The sequence below is a fragment of the Chelonoidis abingdonii genome, chromosome 17, assembly GCF_003597395.2.
Source record: "Chelonoidis abingdonii isolate Lonesome George chromosome 17, CheloAbing_2.0, whole genome shotgun sequence".
In the NCBI taxonomy this organism is placed as follows: Eukaryota; Metazoa; Chordata; order Testudines; family Testudinidae; genus Chelonoidis; species Chelonoidis abingdonii.
In genome coordinates, this window is record NC_133785.1 from 9,019,454 (window position 1) to 9,032,761 (window position 13,308).

The 13,308-nt window shown below is 50.4% G+C and overlaps 3 protein-coding genes across 6 annotated transcripts in view; 1 reads left to right on the top strand and 2 right to left on the bottom strand.

Moving 5' to 3' along the window:
- Positions 1–607: 607 nt before the first annotated feature.
- ZNHIT2 (zinc finger HIT-type containing 2) lies at positions 608–4,099 on the bottom strand. Its single transcript, XM_032804396.2, has one exon. It carries the CDS (start codon positions 2,060–2,062, stop codon positions 761–763), a length of 1,302 nt encoding a protein of 433 aa, XP_032660287.1. The 5' UTR covers positions 2,063–4,099; the 3' UTR covers positions 608–760.
- Positions 4,100–4,137: 38 nt separating this feature from the next.
- Positions 4,138–13,308, bottom strand: part of FAU (FAU ubiquitin like and ribosomal protein S30 fusion) — a 140,551-nt gene continuing 131,380 nt past the window's right edge. The window contains exons 1-5 of one of the 3 annotated variants that reach the window (XM_032804399.2): positions 8,264–8,347; positions 6,727–6,814; positions 5,497–5,641; positions 4,502–4,557; positions 4,138–4,298 (exon numbers count right to left, since the gene is read on the bottom strand). In XM_032804399.2, the coding sequence (XP_032660290.1) occupies positions 4,173–4,298; positions 4,502–4,557; positions 5,497–5,641; positions 6,727–6,801 (402 nt within the window). In that variant the 5' untranslated portion in view covers positions 6,802–6,814; positions 8,264–8,347 and the 3' untranslated portion in view covers positions 4,138–4,172. Of the gene's footprint in view, positions 4,299–4,501; positions 4,558–5,496; positions 5,642–6,726; positions 6,815–8,090; positions 8,103–8,263; positions 8,348–13,308 lie in introns of those variants that run through there. The other 2 variants (XM_032804400.2, XM_075073384.1) reach the window with 2 other exon arrangements.
- MRPL49 (mitochondrial ribosomal protein L49) lies at positions 8,419–13,166 on the top strand. 2 transcript variants are annotated; one of them, XM_032804401.2, is made up of 4 exons: positions 8,419–8,548; positions 8,761–8,926; positions 11,717–11,841; positions 12,999–13,166. In XM_032804401.2, the coding sequence occupies exons 1-4, from the start codon at positions 8,453–8,455 to the stop codon at positions 13,143–13,145; spliced, it is 534 nt and encodes a 177-aa protein (XP_032660292.1). In that variant the 5' UTR covers positions 8,419–8,452; the 3' UTR covers positions 13,146–13,166. The 2 variants fall into 2 exon arrangements, with proteins under 2 accessions (XP_032660292.1, XP_032660293.1); XM_032804402.2 differs by having other exon boundaries at positions 8,419–8,533.

Below are 13,308 nucleotides of genomic sequence, written 5' to 3' on the forward strand. Positions count from 1 at the left end.
CAGTTATTCTTACATTCCTACTACAGCGATCAGTTAGAATAGCTTAGAGAGCTAAATAAACATTAGATAAGATGATGTACATTAAAATACCAGATTTTAAAAATACCTGATACTCATTTCACTGTCTCTCACGCTCTCTGTGAGCTGTGAATGGGTCTGGCCTCTCTCTCAACAGGAGCTATCTTTTTAGTTATTTCCAGCTGAAGCTCCAGTCTAATGATGCAGACTGGGACTTGCGGGGAATACATCTCTCCTATTAATGCACAGGAAAACAAGGACTTTTCATGGTCTGTCACTGCTGTTAATTTGACAGTGGTTTATAACTGCTGAAAGGATGCAGAGTATGTTTGTCCTTACAATGCTAGTTTTCTAGTTTATAGCAACTCTAGCTATGGGGGTGTCTAGCTGTCCTTTTATTGATGATTTCTGCAAAAATCTGTATGTGGTGGGATACAAAACATACAGCATGAGACTCTGTGACTGGCTAGCGGTTTCTGCAGCACCAGTGGAAAACACATCAACTTTGAAACCACTAAAATAACAGCCAATGCTTTAAGTGCATGGAACACACCAAGGGTCCCGCTGAATGGAAGACAGGAACGTACACAGCCAGCTGCCTTGCTCTTTTTATTGCAACAGGTCAACTCCCTAGAAACCAAATCAAGATTTGTGCCAAGACTCGGTGTGGCAGATTTATCCAAAATAGCTATTGACCAAGAGAGGGTTCATTCACTTTTCCCCGCTTGAAAAGTTCCAGCCATCAGTCCAACTCCTCAATCAATGGCTTTTTTGCAGGGGGCAGTTTCCCACCCCACATCTTCTGCAGTTCTTTGGTAACTACATCCACCTCTTTGACTGCCTCCAAATGGGTTCTATATTCCCTTTGTACCTCTAGGGCCAGGACAGTCAAAGATTCCTGGTTCTCATTGACCCAGGAGAGCAAAAATTCACACTTCTTCTTGGCACCATACACCCTGGAACGCTCCTCTGTTGGCACCAGTTTCTTGGCCTTGCCCAGCAGCCTGGCAAGATGGTAGAGGGCTGCCAAGCTGAAGTCTTTCTGCTTGACTTGATTCTCCCCCATGAGGATCTGGGCCACTGCCATCATAGCACCTGCATTCCCCAGGGGGCACTCGGGGTACCGGCTGGCTGTCACTGCCTGGAGGGCAGCCTGTAGCGCCTCTGCTGTGGAGTGGAAGACCTGCCTGGCACCCAGTGCCCCGGAGACATCCAGGATCATGTCAGAGAACTCAGACAGCAGCTCATCTTCACTCAAGTCCCCATTGTAGAGGGTGAGGGCAAAGACGTAGGCATAGAGGACATTAGGCAGCTGGAAGCACACCAGGGGTGAGGCTGGGCTGCAGATCAGGGAGCTCAGTAGTGGAATGGATGCAGGCACAGCAGGAACTGGGCTTGGCATTTCTTCAGGTTGCTGGGTGGGTGCCATGCCTGAGCTCTCCTCTGGCTGCTGGGTGCCCGTGGGGAGGTAAGCACCTTGGGGTACTGGCGGCTGGTGGATGGGTGCTGAGCCTGGGGTCGTCATCTCTGGCTTCTGGGTGCCCGCAGGGGGCTGGATATTCCCAGCTTCCTGGGCACCCTCAGCACCTCCCAGCTCCTGAACCAGTCCCCGGCCCCATCCCCGCCACCAGGGCCTCCAGGGGGGCAGGAAGGTTCCAATCTCCCCGCTGCTCAGCAGGCGCTGGAAGGCGGCCTTTTCGGCCGGACTGAGCCGCTCCCACAGACCGTCGTCCTGGTCCTCTAGGTCGCGGCCTAGCTGGGGCTCCGCATCCTCGAGCTCGCGTAGCTCCCGCAGCCGGAGCAGCGCCTCTTTCAGGCGGGTTCGCGAGGCCGGGTCCCCCCGCTGGCCCTGGAGCCGGAGCAGCAGCTGCCGGCGGTGGAAAGCCTCGGCGCAGGCCCCGTGGCCCCGGTAACAGAGCACCGAACAGAAACGCACGTTACAGCGGGGGCACGTGTAGCGGGCGCGCTCCCGCAGGCACAGGCCGCAGGGCTCGGCCGCCTCCATGTTGGCAGCGCTCGGGCATTTCCGCCACCACTCGGGCATTTCCGCCTTCCGCCGCTATTTGGTTCGGCTATTTCCGCCACAAGCGCTCGTACAACTTCGGACAATTCCGCCCAAGATTCGGAAACTCTCGGGCGTTTTGTCTCTTCAGCTGCGGAACTCCACCCTTTCGACCATCTGCGACCGTTGCATTAGGGTAGCGCTGTTCCAGGGTATGACAGTCTGCGGCATCGTGACCCACCCTGCCTTTACAAAGCTGGCACCTCGAGCTGAATAATCCCTGCATTGATCAACCCCTCCCCCTCCTGTCACTACCCTATCTGTTAGAAAATGAGCCTGCTCCACCCCCAAGGCAGCTGCAGCAAAACTTGGGTTCTTGCAGAGTGTAGGCCCAGGAAAATCTGTACATTTCCTCTTAAGAAGCTCCTTGCTTCTTCCTAGAATTACAGATCCAGCACTACACCCTCCAAGGTGCAGTAATAAACAGCAGCACAGCCCTGCTGCACACACCCAGTCATCACTGTAAAGCCAGGTGGAGTAACTCTGCGGCCTTCCATCCAAGGATCTCCCAGCACTTATTGACACATTACACCATAATTGCCTTAGAAGTATCATTACCACATTACAGATGGAGAAACCAGCACTGAGACAGGTTTGAGCTACCTGAAGTGAGCAGCACTAAAGCTCACTCATGTCTTCCACTCTTTAGTCTAAATGACGAAGTGGGGAACAGGACTGAGCTACCCAGGTTCTCAATGCAGCTCAGAGTACTAGATCAAGCTTTTTGTTCTTTGTTTCTACTAATCTGTTTAAGCAGAGCAAGAACAGTTGCCTGCTCATTTTAGCAACAGCTTCTAGAAGGGTTTTCCATCCCTAGATTTTGGGCACCAAAATGAGAAGGTCTGGGGAGACATCTACTGGGAGAAACAGAATCTGCACTGTTGTAAAGAGAAAGTGAGTTCAGAATTCAGTCCACAACGCAGACAAAACTAGCACTCATTCTCCTTCCTGCTTGGAGTGCCCGTAATGCAGGTTGCCTACAGGACATGGAATGCACTGAGGCTTCAGTGAACATGCAACAGTATGTAAACTCTCAGAGTTTGGCTACACTTGCAGCTGCACAGTGTTGGGAGTGTGGCCACATTTGCAGCAGTGTTGGGAGTGGTGCATTATGGGCAGCTATCCCAGTGTTCAAGTGGCTGCAACGTGCTTTTCAAAAGACAGGGGGTGGGGTGGAATGTGACAGGGAGCAGGGGGGGGGGGTTGGAGCTGACACTGCGTCAACTCCCTGCCTTGCAAATTCTGACCACTTCCCCCCACCCCCCCCATTCACTCTTAAATGCAATTAGCCTTCAGACCAGATAAGCAGCTGCTCTGAGGGACTCCCTTCCCCTCCTCCCCCCAGCCATGCTGTTTCTCTCCTCAAGCAAACACTAGCTTGGTTCTCTCCTCAAGCAAACACTAGCTGTGGACATTCCCTGCCTGCCTCTGCTCGAGCAAACAGTAGCTGTTGTGTTTTTTAGATAAGCAGCTCCGAACCCTGAGTTCACAACAGAACAAAGAGGCATCATAACAAAACAAAGAGTTCTTTAGTTAAAAGCATTATGGGAATTCCAGAGGTCAGTTACAGCGTAGTAAGATTAATCGCTGTTTACACTGGCACTCCAGCGCTGCAGCACCAGTACTGTTCTCTTTATTCCTCTCATCCATGTGGAATACAACCAGTGCTGTAGCCAAGGAGATACAGCGCTGTATGTGCCTTGCCAGTGTGGATGGGGAGTAAGTTACAGCACTGTAAAGCCACCACCAACACTGTAACTCTCAAGTGTAGCCAAGCCCTCAGAAGACAGCAGGTAGGGTAACCCAGGGGTCATTCCCAGTTGTCTGGAACTAGCTCCTCCCTAACCTCTCTCTCTGACATTCACAGCTGGTTCCCTCCCCTAAAGTGCCCCAGAGGAATCTGAAGCACAGGCAGGCAGGAGTGGTTAAGAGTGGCTGGGACTCAAGGGCATCTTGAACAGAGTCAGCTCACATGCAAGGGGAGGGAGAAGAGAATGCCCCACATCCCCTGGGTTTCAGGACCCTGAGACTGAAAGCAGCCACAAGACAGCACACTCAGGTGACATCTGCTTTATTGGGTGAAGTGTGCCATTTAGGAGTTAGCATTGGGGCCCTTCTTCTTGCCAAAGCCCGGCACGATATTGACAAAGCGCCGGTTGTACTGCATGCGTCTCTTGGCACGGCCAGTCTTCTTCTTTTTCTTCTCTTGCTTGGCAACCTTTGAGGGAGAGAGCACGGTCAGCTTAGCAACATGCCAAGAGGAGGCAGGACTCCTGGCTCCTAGTCCCCCTGTGTGAACCACTAGGCTGCAGTGGTCTCACACTGTTTACTGATATCAAATTGCAACAAACCTACAAAGTCTGCAGCAGGTGAAACAAGCTCCCCCCCCCCCCCCCCAAATGTACCAAAAGAATCACTTACCTTGGGAGTCTGGCCTCTCACCTTCCCAGCACGAGCCAGGGACCCATGGACCTTACCTGGGGAGAGAAATCAGGAGAGCTGCACTCAAGTGCCACAGGAGACTGGGTAATATATACAGTGTGGCAGGAACACTGGTGTGGTTGCCCTGGTGGCCAGATTCATTCCAACTTTGTCATTTCAGGTCCTGCATTTTATTCACTAGTCCTTTAAGTTAACCCATGTGTCACCAGCACCCTGGTAACTGGTTCCTGAATCTCCTTTGTAAAAGAGACATGGTGACTGGGGGCCTCTAAGGGTATGTCTACAATAAAATAATAATATAAAGATGACTTCGTCACCGTGGCTGGCCCAGATCAGCTGACTCAGTCTCACAGGGCTACAGAACTGCAGCACAGACTTTCAGGCTCACGCTGCAACTTGGGCTCTGAAACCGTGTGAACAGAGAGCCTCAGAGTCCAGGCTCCAGCCGGAACATCTACACTGCTATTTTTAGCTCCACAGCCTGAGTCAGCTAATCAATGCTCTGAGACTCTGTGCTGTGGGAATTGTTTTTTTTAAAATCACAGTGCAGATGTATCTCAAAGGACTGACAAGGTTCCCACAACCAATCCAACCCCAATGGGCTTCAGTCTTGGACTGGAGGGGAGTTCAGTATGTTCTATTCACTCTGGGGCCTCAGACTGAATAGGAGGGGCCTCCAAGAGCTGTCTGATGTGGATCCCTGTACAGTGGGCTGAGACCCAGCAAGCTTGTTTTACATAGGCATCCTCCAGGTCCTCTGGCTTCTCACCATTCAGAGCCCCAATGGCTGCCGTGGTCTTAGTCTATCACAACCCTGCTGTAGCTGGTGGAGTTAACAGCTTGGCCTTCCCCTCTTGAAACCCAGCTAAAGAGCTCAGTGGGATGAACTCTTTTGCATGCCTCTTTCACCTGTCCAGGAGCCTTATCTGGGATTTGAGTCTAGTACACCTCTCCCAGAACCTTTCAATACTTACCACCCAGCATGCGAGCAGCCACCTCCAGGGTGGCAAACTCGCTGATGCCACATTGCCCAATGAGAGATTCATCCTCCAAGGGAGTTCCACTCAAGAGAACCACCTGATCCTCAGGTGCAATGCCTTCCAGGGACTCAATGTGAGCCTGACAGGAGACACAAGGTACAGAGAGGCAGAGTCAGCTGGTGAGGCCAGGAGAGCAAAGCTAATCAAGCACCTTCCTCAGGTCAGCAGGCATCACTGTAACCCTCCCCATAACATGAGGTAGAGGTGTGCTATCCAAGGGGACACAGTATCCCAGACCAAAGAGTGTTTCTTTCTGGGAAGCACAATGCTAAAAAGATTGAGTGGTTGAAAGGAGCTCAGATCCCACTGCCACAGATCAGGAACGAGAAGGACTGATTCATGATGAGAGTTAGAGCTGTCCAGACTGGCTTTGCAGGGAAAGATGATGACCCATTCATATCCCTAGAGACTGTTGGAATGCAAATGCCATGGAGGGAAAGGAATCCATGCACTAGGATACAGATAGGAGCTATAGAAAAGCCTGATCAAATTGTTTAGAGTGGCAGTGGGGAGGAATACCACTGAGTATAGTGAAACCAACAGCCCTTCATTCAAACTGCAACAGCAAATGCAATTACCTGGATTACAATTTGGTGTCACAGAAAGTGCCAGGGAGATTTTAGTGACAAGCAATCGGGAATGTTTAATATTTCTTCCGAAGAGCAGATACAAGGGAGTACTGGTTGAGGCCAGTATTGACTAAGAGGGGAGAGCAACCCCTCCTGAGCTCAATCCCATCCCCCCACCCCTGCAGCACAGCCTTCTCAATACTATGATGGGACACTGGAATCAGCACAGAATGCCCCTTACTGACTCAACTCCAGAGCACCTTGGCTTCCTGTGAAGGTCTTCCATTCAAGTTCCAGACTAGGAAGCACACGCTCAGCTTATAATGTCAAGTTCAAAGCCTGATGTGATCCAGCTTCGAGCAGCCATGTCCCTATGATTCTCTCAACACAGATCATGCAAAGGAAAGGGACCCGCAGTGCCCAATACCTTCTTGCAATATTTATTATCAGAAATCAGCAGCAATTCTACCCTTGCCCTTCCCCTCGGGCATGAGCAATCAGTTGAAGGATGCATTGAAAAGCCTTACAAAATTGTTTAGGGTGGCATTGGGGTGGGGGCACAGAGAGAGAGTGTATGTGGCTAGCAAATCCTTACCTTAATGTGAGCTACTGTTTCCTGGCCAGACACCTCAAGGGTGTGCAGGTTCTGAGCACGGATGAACAGCTGCATGGTTCCAGCTATGCTGAATGGAAAGAACAACAAGCGTTAAGGGAATTTACCTGAGACAAGGCCATCCCCACAGCAGGCTAAAGACATTAGGTCTCACAGTCTGTGGCTACATTCCACTAGACTGGCTGAGAGAGACGAGCAGCTTCCCTGTCAGATCTCACAGCAGCTACCCAGTAACCTACTGGGAGGCTCTATAGATAAAACCCAAACAGAAAACAAGCAGACATCATGAGTCAGTGAAACATCTACAAATAGAACCCAGGAGTCCTGACTACCAGCACACCTGCTGTAATCCACTAGACCTCACTCCCCCCTACCCCTACTTCCAGAGCCAGCAACAAACCCTGAAAGACAGCCCAGAAGTTCTGTCACTGGCTTACAGAAGAGCAAGTAATGGAACTCAGAAGACTTGGCTCCCAGCCCCCTTCTCTAGCTATGAATCCCATATGGAAACATGAGTTAAGTGACTTAGTCTGCAGCAGTAAATCATTACCTACACAATGCAATCAGGATACCCAAACCTTGGCAAAGACCAGTATCTCTGAAGCCCCTGGAATTCTGCCCAGATCAAGCACAGTTTAGCCAAAGGCAGTCTCTGCACCTTCCCAACAATGGCAGAGGATTCAAGTAGCAGATCTGCTAGAACATAAACAAGGAAACTTGACTGATGCTCCTCCCCAGATAGACTTTGCTGCCACCCTGGCAACAGACAGTACTGGTAAAAAGTCAATGCCACCTGCTGGGCCTGGATTAGTCTGAAGGGATGTGGAAGTCTGGATACACTTGAGTAGCATCATCCTTAGTATGCCACAAACAGAATCTCGCAGTTCTGACTCCCAGTCCGCCCCTGCTCTAAAACCCACTGACACCACTTTCCTCCCAGATCTGGAGATAGAAGCTAGGAGCGGTTCACTAGGGAATGCCGCTTAAAACTGCTCACTGAGCTAGCCAACTTTACCAGGAGATGCAGAATGGGAAGCCACTTCCCAACGACCAGCACCTTGGGAGAGACACAAGGCACCCGGCACCATCCAGCGATCTACTCACTGGTCACAATCCACGACATGAGTCAGCCCCAATCCTTCTCAGTTTGCCTGTAAGCCCCATCTGCCCCGTCCTTGCCCAGGCTGGGCTCCTGTTCCAGACCAGGCCAGCGAGGGGCCTGGCCCACTGGAGTGTTAGAGCAAGACGCGGGGGAGCCTCCTCCCTTCACTCACCCAAGGGGTTTCCGACCCGCCACCCTAGACTCATCTCCAGCCCCACCACGCCGCCCGGGGGTGCCCCCGAACCACGAGCCGACGGGGGAGGCGAGGGCTGCTTCGTGTCCCGCCCCACTCTGAATCCCCGCTCCCCCCCCAGTCTCCAAACGTCACCCACCGCCTGATCCAGCCCCCCGGAGCCACCCGAGCCTCTCCCCCCAGGAGGCGCTCTCAGGCGAGCCAGACATCGAGGCCTCACTCACCACGAGCCACCGCCACCACACAAGATGGAGCCGGAAAGAGAAAGGAATTGACGGGGAGCGCGCACGCTGATATACGTATAGGGAGACGCGCGCGGTGCGTAACGCGTGACGTCATACAAGATAGGCTGTCGCCCGCGGAGGCGCCCTATTTTTACGTCACAACCTCTCCCCCTCGGCCCCAGCAGCAAGATGGCGGCGGCCGTAGCCTTAGCGGGGCTGAGGAGGCGGCCGGGTGGTGTGTGGGGCGCGGGGACCCGGCGGCTGCTGCAAGTGACTGCCCGGCAGGTACCAGCGAAGGGGGGCTCAGGTAGCCGGTTCGTCCTTCCCGCCTGCAGCCACACAGCCTGGCCCGCCCCCCGCAGCGCTACGCGGCGGCTCTCCTGCCCCACTGAAACGGCGCCCGCCGTGGGGCGGGCTAGGCAGCGCACAGCTCCTGCAGGCGGTGTACCACAAGAACAGCACCTGACGGTTATTTACCCTCCCCCCTTGCATTTCAGAGCCAGTCCCGGGACAAACCCGAGACCCACCGCCCCCAGTATCCCGGGATCGTTGAATCTACTGAAGAATATAAATTTGTGGAGAGACTCATTCCACCCACCAGAATTCCTGCTCCCCCCAAGCACGCCCAGTACCCCACCCCGTCTGGCTGGAGAGCCCCATCAGGTAACAGCAGAGGGCACCTGTCCTGGAACTGGGTTTGGAAGGATTCCATTTATCGGTAAAGGTCAATTTCACTGCATGCACCCAAAGCACTGAAATATTTCTATTGAGAATTGACATTTACAGATAGTCAACATAAAAATGCTGCTTGAGAACTTAACTTGGTTTAAGGGTATTTACTTTGTATATTTTGATATGTGATATTGAGTTTGTATTTTAATGGTTATAAAGCTTTAACTTTGAATTTCAACATGTCTAACTTACCACAGTTGTGAACATTTTAAATCAACATATACTGCTTACAATCCATGACTTTTCACAACTGGAAATTTAAATTGAAAAAACTGCTTAAAACGTTATCCAGCAAAACAAGAAATCAAATTCTGCCAAGCCTACTTGTAGCAACTGTTGTTGAGTGCCAAATTTCAGAGGAGGTAGCCATGGTCTGTATCCACAAAAACAAGGAGTGGTCTGGGGCACCTTAAAGACTAACATTTTTTTGGACACAAGCTTTCATGGGTAAAAAACCCACTTCTTCAGATGCACTGAGTGAGAGGCATAAATCTATATTGGCACATGAAGAGACAGGAAGTTCTCCACTTGCAGGGTAACACTCTTCAAGTGCCAATGTATATGCTTATGCCTGTATCTGTAGTTTTCACTCCATCTGAAGTGTTTTGTTTTTTTTTAAACTCATGAAAGCTTATGCCCAAATAACTGTTAGTTTTTAAGATGCCACTGGATGACTCCTCCTTTCTGTTGAGTGTTGATTTAGCATGCTGTGCCTGTATCTCAGTTCTGCATTGACTAGTTCCTCCCACCAATGAGATAAGAGCCCAAGATGGTGCTGTTGTGAGGAAGACCAGCTTTGGCCTGAGCTAGAGGAGTGGTCTCCAACCTTTTTATGCTCAGGATCACCCTTTGAATTTAAGGGCAACCCAGACTCATCCCCCTCCTCCTCGCAAAGACCTGCCCCACTCACTCCATTCCCCACCCCTCTTGCTTGCTCTTCTCCACCCTCACTCACTTTCACTGACCTGGGGTAGGGGCAGGGCTGTCCCTACCCATATGCAAAGTATGTAGGTGAATAGGGCACCACATTTCCTGGTGCCCTGTACAGCTGTGTGCTGCCCCAGCCCTGCCCCCACTCCCCTGAGGACTGCAGCAGGGCTGGGCTTGCACTCACCAGCACCTGGAAGTGCTACCAGTGAGTGCTGGGGGGGTGGCTCTCCCTTGCCCCCCAAGCCAGCCCCCCCCATCCCAGGGTGCTGCATATGCCCCAGAATAGCTAAGGATAGCCCTGGATTGAGGTTTGGGAAGGAGTGCAGGCTCTGGACTGGAGGGTTTGTAGTGTGGGAAGGGGTTCTGGTGCAGTAGGGGGTGAAGGATGGAAGCTCTGCGAGTGAGTTTTGGTACAGGGGGACAGGGCTGGGGTGCAGGAGGAGGTATGGGGTGCTGGCTTGGGGGGGCAGAGCTGGGGCACAGTGTCAGGGTGCAGGAGGGGGTTTGGGGTGGTGGTTCTGGGAAGGGGCTGGGATTGGGGTGCAGCCTCCTGCTGGGCAGAATTTACCATGGGTGGCTCCTGGTCAGCGGCACAGCAGGCTCAGGCAGGCTCCCTGCCTGCTCCACTCCAATCCTGGAAGGGACCAATGTGCCCCTGCATGCTGCCCCTCTCTGCAAACACTGCATCTGCTATTGTTCCTGGCCAATGGGAGCTGTGGGGGTGGTGCCTCCAGGCAAGAGCAGTGTGCACTGGGAGACCCCTGCTCCCCCCTACCCCTGGGGCCTGCACTGGCCACTTCCAGGAGCGGTGTGGGGCCAGGGCAGGCAGGGAGCAAGCTTTAGTGGCAATCCCGTTGCACTGCCAGAGACCATGATCAAATGGGAGATCCTCTAGGATCATGGTGACCGCTGTTCCAGAGTAATTTAGAACATCCAGTGCTCTTAAGTGGAGGGGAACTAGTTTTACACCCACATTTTTTCCACCAGATTATGGCTTATGCTGCAGTAAGTGCACTGAGTGTTAGCAAGTCTCATATGCTCTTTAAAACATTTTTCCATGTGATTTTAAAGTGGTGGGTTTTGGTCACAGTGCTATATATTCCTATGACTCAGATTATTTTAGTCTGAGGAAGTTTTCAGAGTAAAAGAGTAGGGTGCCATTTGTCTCTTTGAAAATTTCCCCCCATAGTGCTGCATAACCCTAATTATGATACATTTTCTCAGATCAGAAGGCACCCAACTTGCAGTACTGTAACTTTGACTTCTAACACCACAAACTGGCCCCTAACTGTGGCCTCACTTCCTGTAACTTAATTTGAGCTACAATCACTGTTGCTTGCATGTTTTATTTCAAGGATTTGTGATTTTAAGAGTAAGGTACAAAGTGATCAAGGCTTGTAGCAGTCCGTCCAGCAGTGTATGCTGTCTCTTTGACTGGAATAGGCTTACCCCTCTGTTTCTAAAGCTTGAGAACTACAAGCCTTATTCAACAGTTGGATCAGAAAAGTGACTAAAATTTATTCCAGTCAGATTTTTAGCCAAGCTACAACGTACAAGCAGGCATCTGTTCTGTCTTTATGCATAAGTCAGCTAAATTCTGATTGCATTTTTGCCAGGAACAACCCAGTTGGATTTTTAGATGATACTGGGAGTCTGTGGTACGGACAGTACAGTTGCAAACTGAGATGACTTGAACTTCACCAGGGTCACTTTTCTGCTCTGAGCTTGCTAGTGGAGCATGCAGAGCAGATAGTGGTCCGGCCTAGAGCTGAAATCAGTTTTTTTGATTAGATACTCCACCTGCCCTTCCTTACTTTGTGAGACGGTCCCGCATGCACAACGTTCCAGTCTATAAAGACATCACCAGTGGCAATAGAAGGATGACTGTTATCAGGAAAATCGAAGGAGATATCTGGGTATGCACCATTCCAACTCATTCCTAACAGCTTACCAGTGATGATACAGCTTCTTAAACAATGCATATTCAGTGATTCTCCTTACCCCAAAAGGAAATGCAAATGTAATAATAGGAGAATGTATATTGAATGTATCCTGCAGAAGTCAGTTTCACAGCTAATCAGAGAAATATAGCTAGGGCCCTTCAAATTCACAATCATAGGATTTTAAAAATGGTAAATTTCATTTAAGTTATTTAAATTTGAAAGTCCATGGTGCTGTAATTGTAGGGGTCCTGACCCAAAAAAGAGAGTGGAGGGAGGGAGTCACAAGGTTTATTGGGAGGTGGGTGGCTGGTTGCAGTACTGCTCCTCTTACTTCTGCAGTGCTGGTGGTAGCGCTGCCTTCAGAGCTGAGCAGCTGGAGAATGGCAGCTGCTGGCCAGGAGCTGAGATCTGAAGGCAGAGCTGCTGCCACCAGCAGTGCAAAAGTAAGGATAACATGGTATAGTATGAGCACAGAAGTAAGGGTGACAATACTATAGCCCCCTAAAATAACCTTGTGATCTCTCTGCAACTGCCTTTCGGGTCAGGACCCCCAATTTCAGAAATACTGGTCTCCCCCCATGAAATCTGTATAGTATATGGTAAAAGCACACAAAAGACCAGATTTCATGATCTGAGGCATCTTTTTCATGGCCATGAATTTGGTAGGGCCCTAAATACAGCTTTGTAAGAGACAGTTACATAGTCCCCAGAGTAACAGCCACTACAGTGATATTAGTTAGGAAAAAGCTAATAGAGATGCTATACTAGTCCAGAATAAGGAGAAAAGCTTGCTTTCTTGAGGAGAGATGACTTTCCTCCTTGCATTGATGCAGAAAATAGAGAGTTATATTTGTTAGACTCATCTACCACTTTAGGAAACAAAATACCAGACTAGCTGGACCATTGACACGGCTATTCTGGCAGCTCCTACAAGACATAACTAACAACATAACATCTTCTGAACTGTTTAGTGTTATGCCTTACACATGCCTAACTTTCAACCAAGACAGTCAAACTAGCTCTTCACTGCTGAAAGCCTGGCCTAGTGTTTGATGCCTATAAACGTTTGGGCTGTCATTATTTGATAGTTATATTGAGACTTAATTCTTGTTCTGTTTCATTCACCTCAGGCCCTGGAAGAGGAAGTTAAAGAGTTCCTCACTCAGCTCGCTGGGAAACCACCACCTATTCAAGTCAACGAAGTCACTGGCAGCATCCGTATCAAGGGCTATTTTGACAATGAACTGAAAGAGTGGTTGTTGAACAAGGGGTTTTAAATAAACCAACTATCCCGTTTTCTTTGTGCTGATGGATGCTATCTGTCCCCTTCTGACTCAGAGCTATCCTAGACCTAGATGAACCAGTCTTATTTTTTAAGCAGCAGCAGCAAGGGACACAACAAGGTTCCAGTAACCTCCATATTACACCTCATCCAGAGAA

What these genes read in the sequence shown, in the direction of transcription:
- ZNHIT2 (XM_032804396.2), bottom strand. Translation starts at nt 2,062, where the DNA reads ATGCCCGAGTGGTGGCGGAAATGCCCGAGCGCTGCCAACATGGAGGCG.
- MRPL49 (XM_032804401.2), top strand. Translation starts at nt 8,453, where the DNA reads ATGGCGGCGGCCGTAGCCTTAGCGGGGCTGAGGAGGCGGCCGGGTGGT. An exon ending in TGCAAGTGACTGCCCGGCAG is followed by an intron (nt 8,549 to 8,760) that starts GTACCAGCGAAG and finishes CTTGCATTTCAG; the next exon opens with AGCCAGTCCCGGGACAAACC. An exon ending in TGGCTGGAGAGCCCCATCAG is followed by an intron (nt 8,927 to 11,716) that starts GTAACAGCAGAG and finishes TTTTTTGATTAG; the next exon opens with ATACTCCACCTGCCCTTCCT.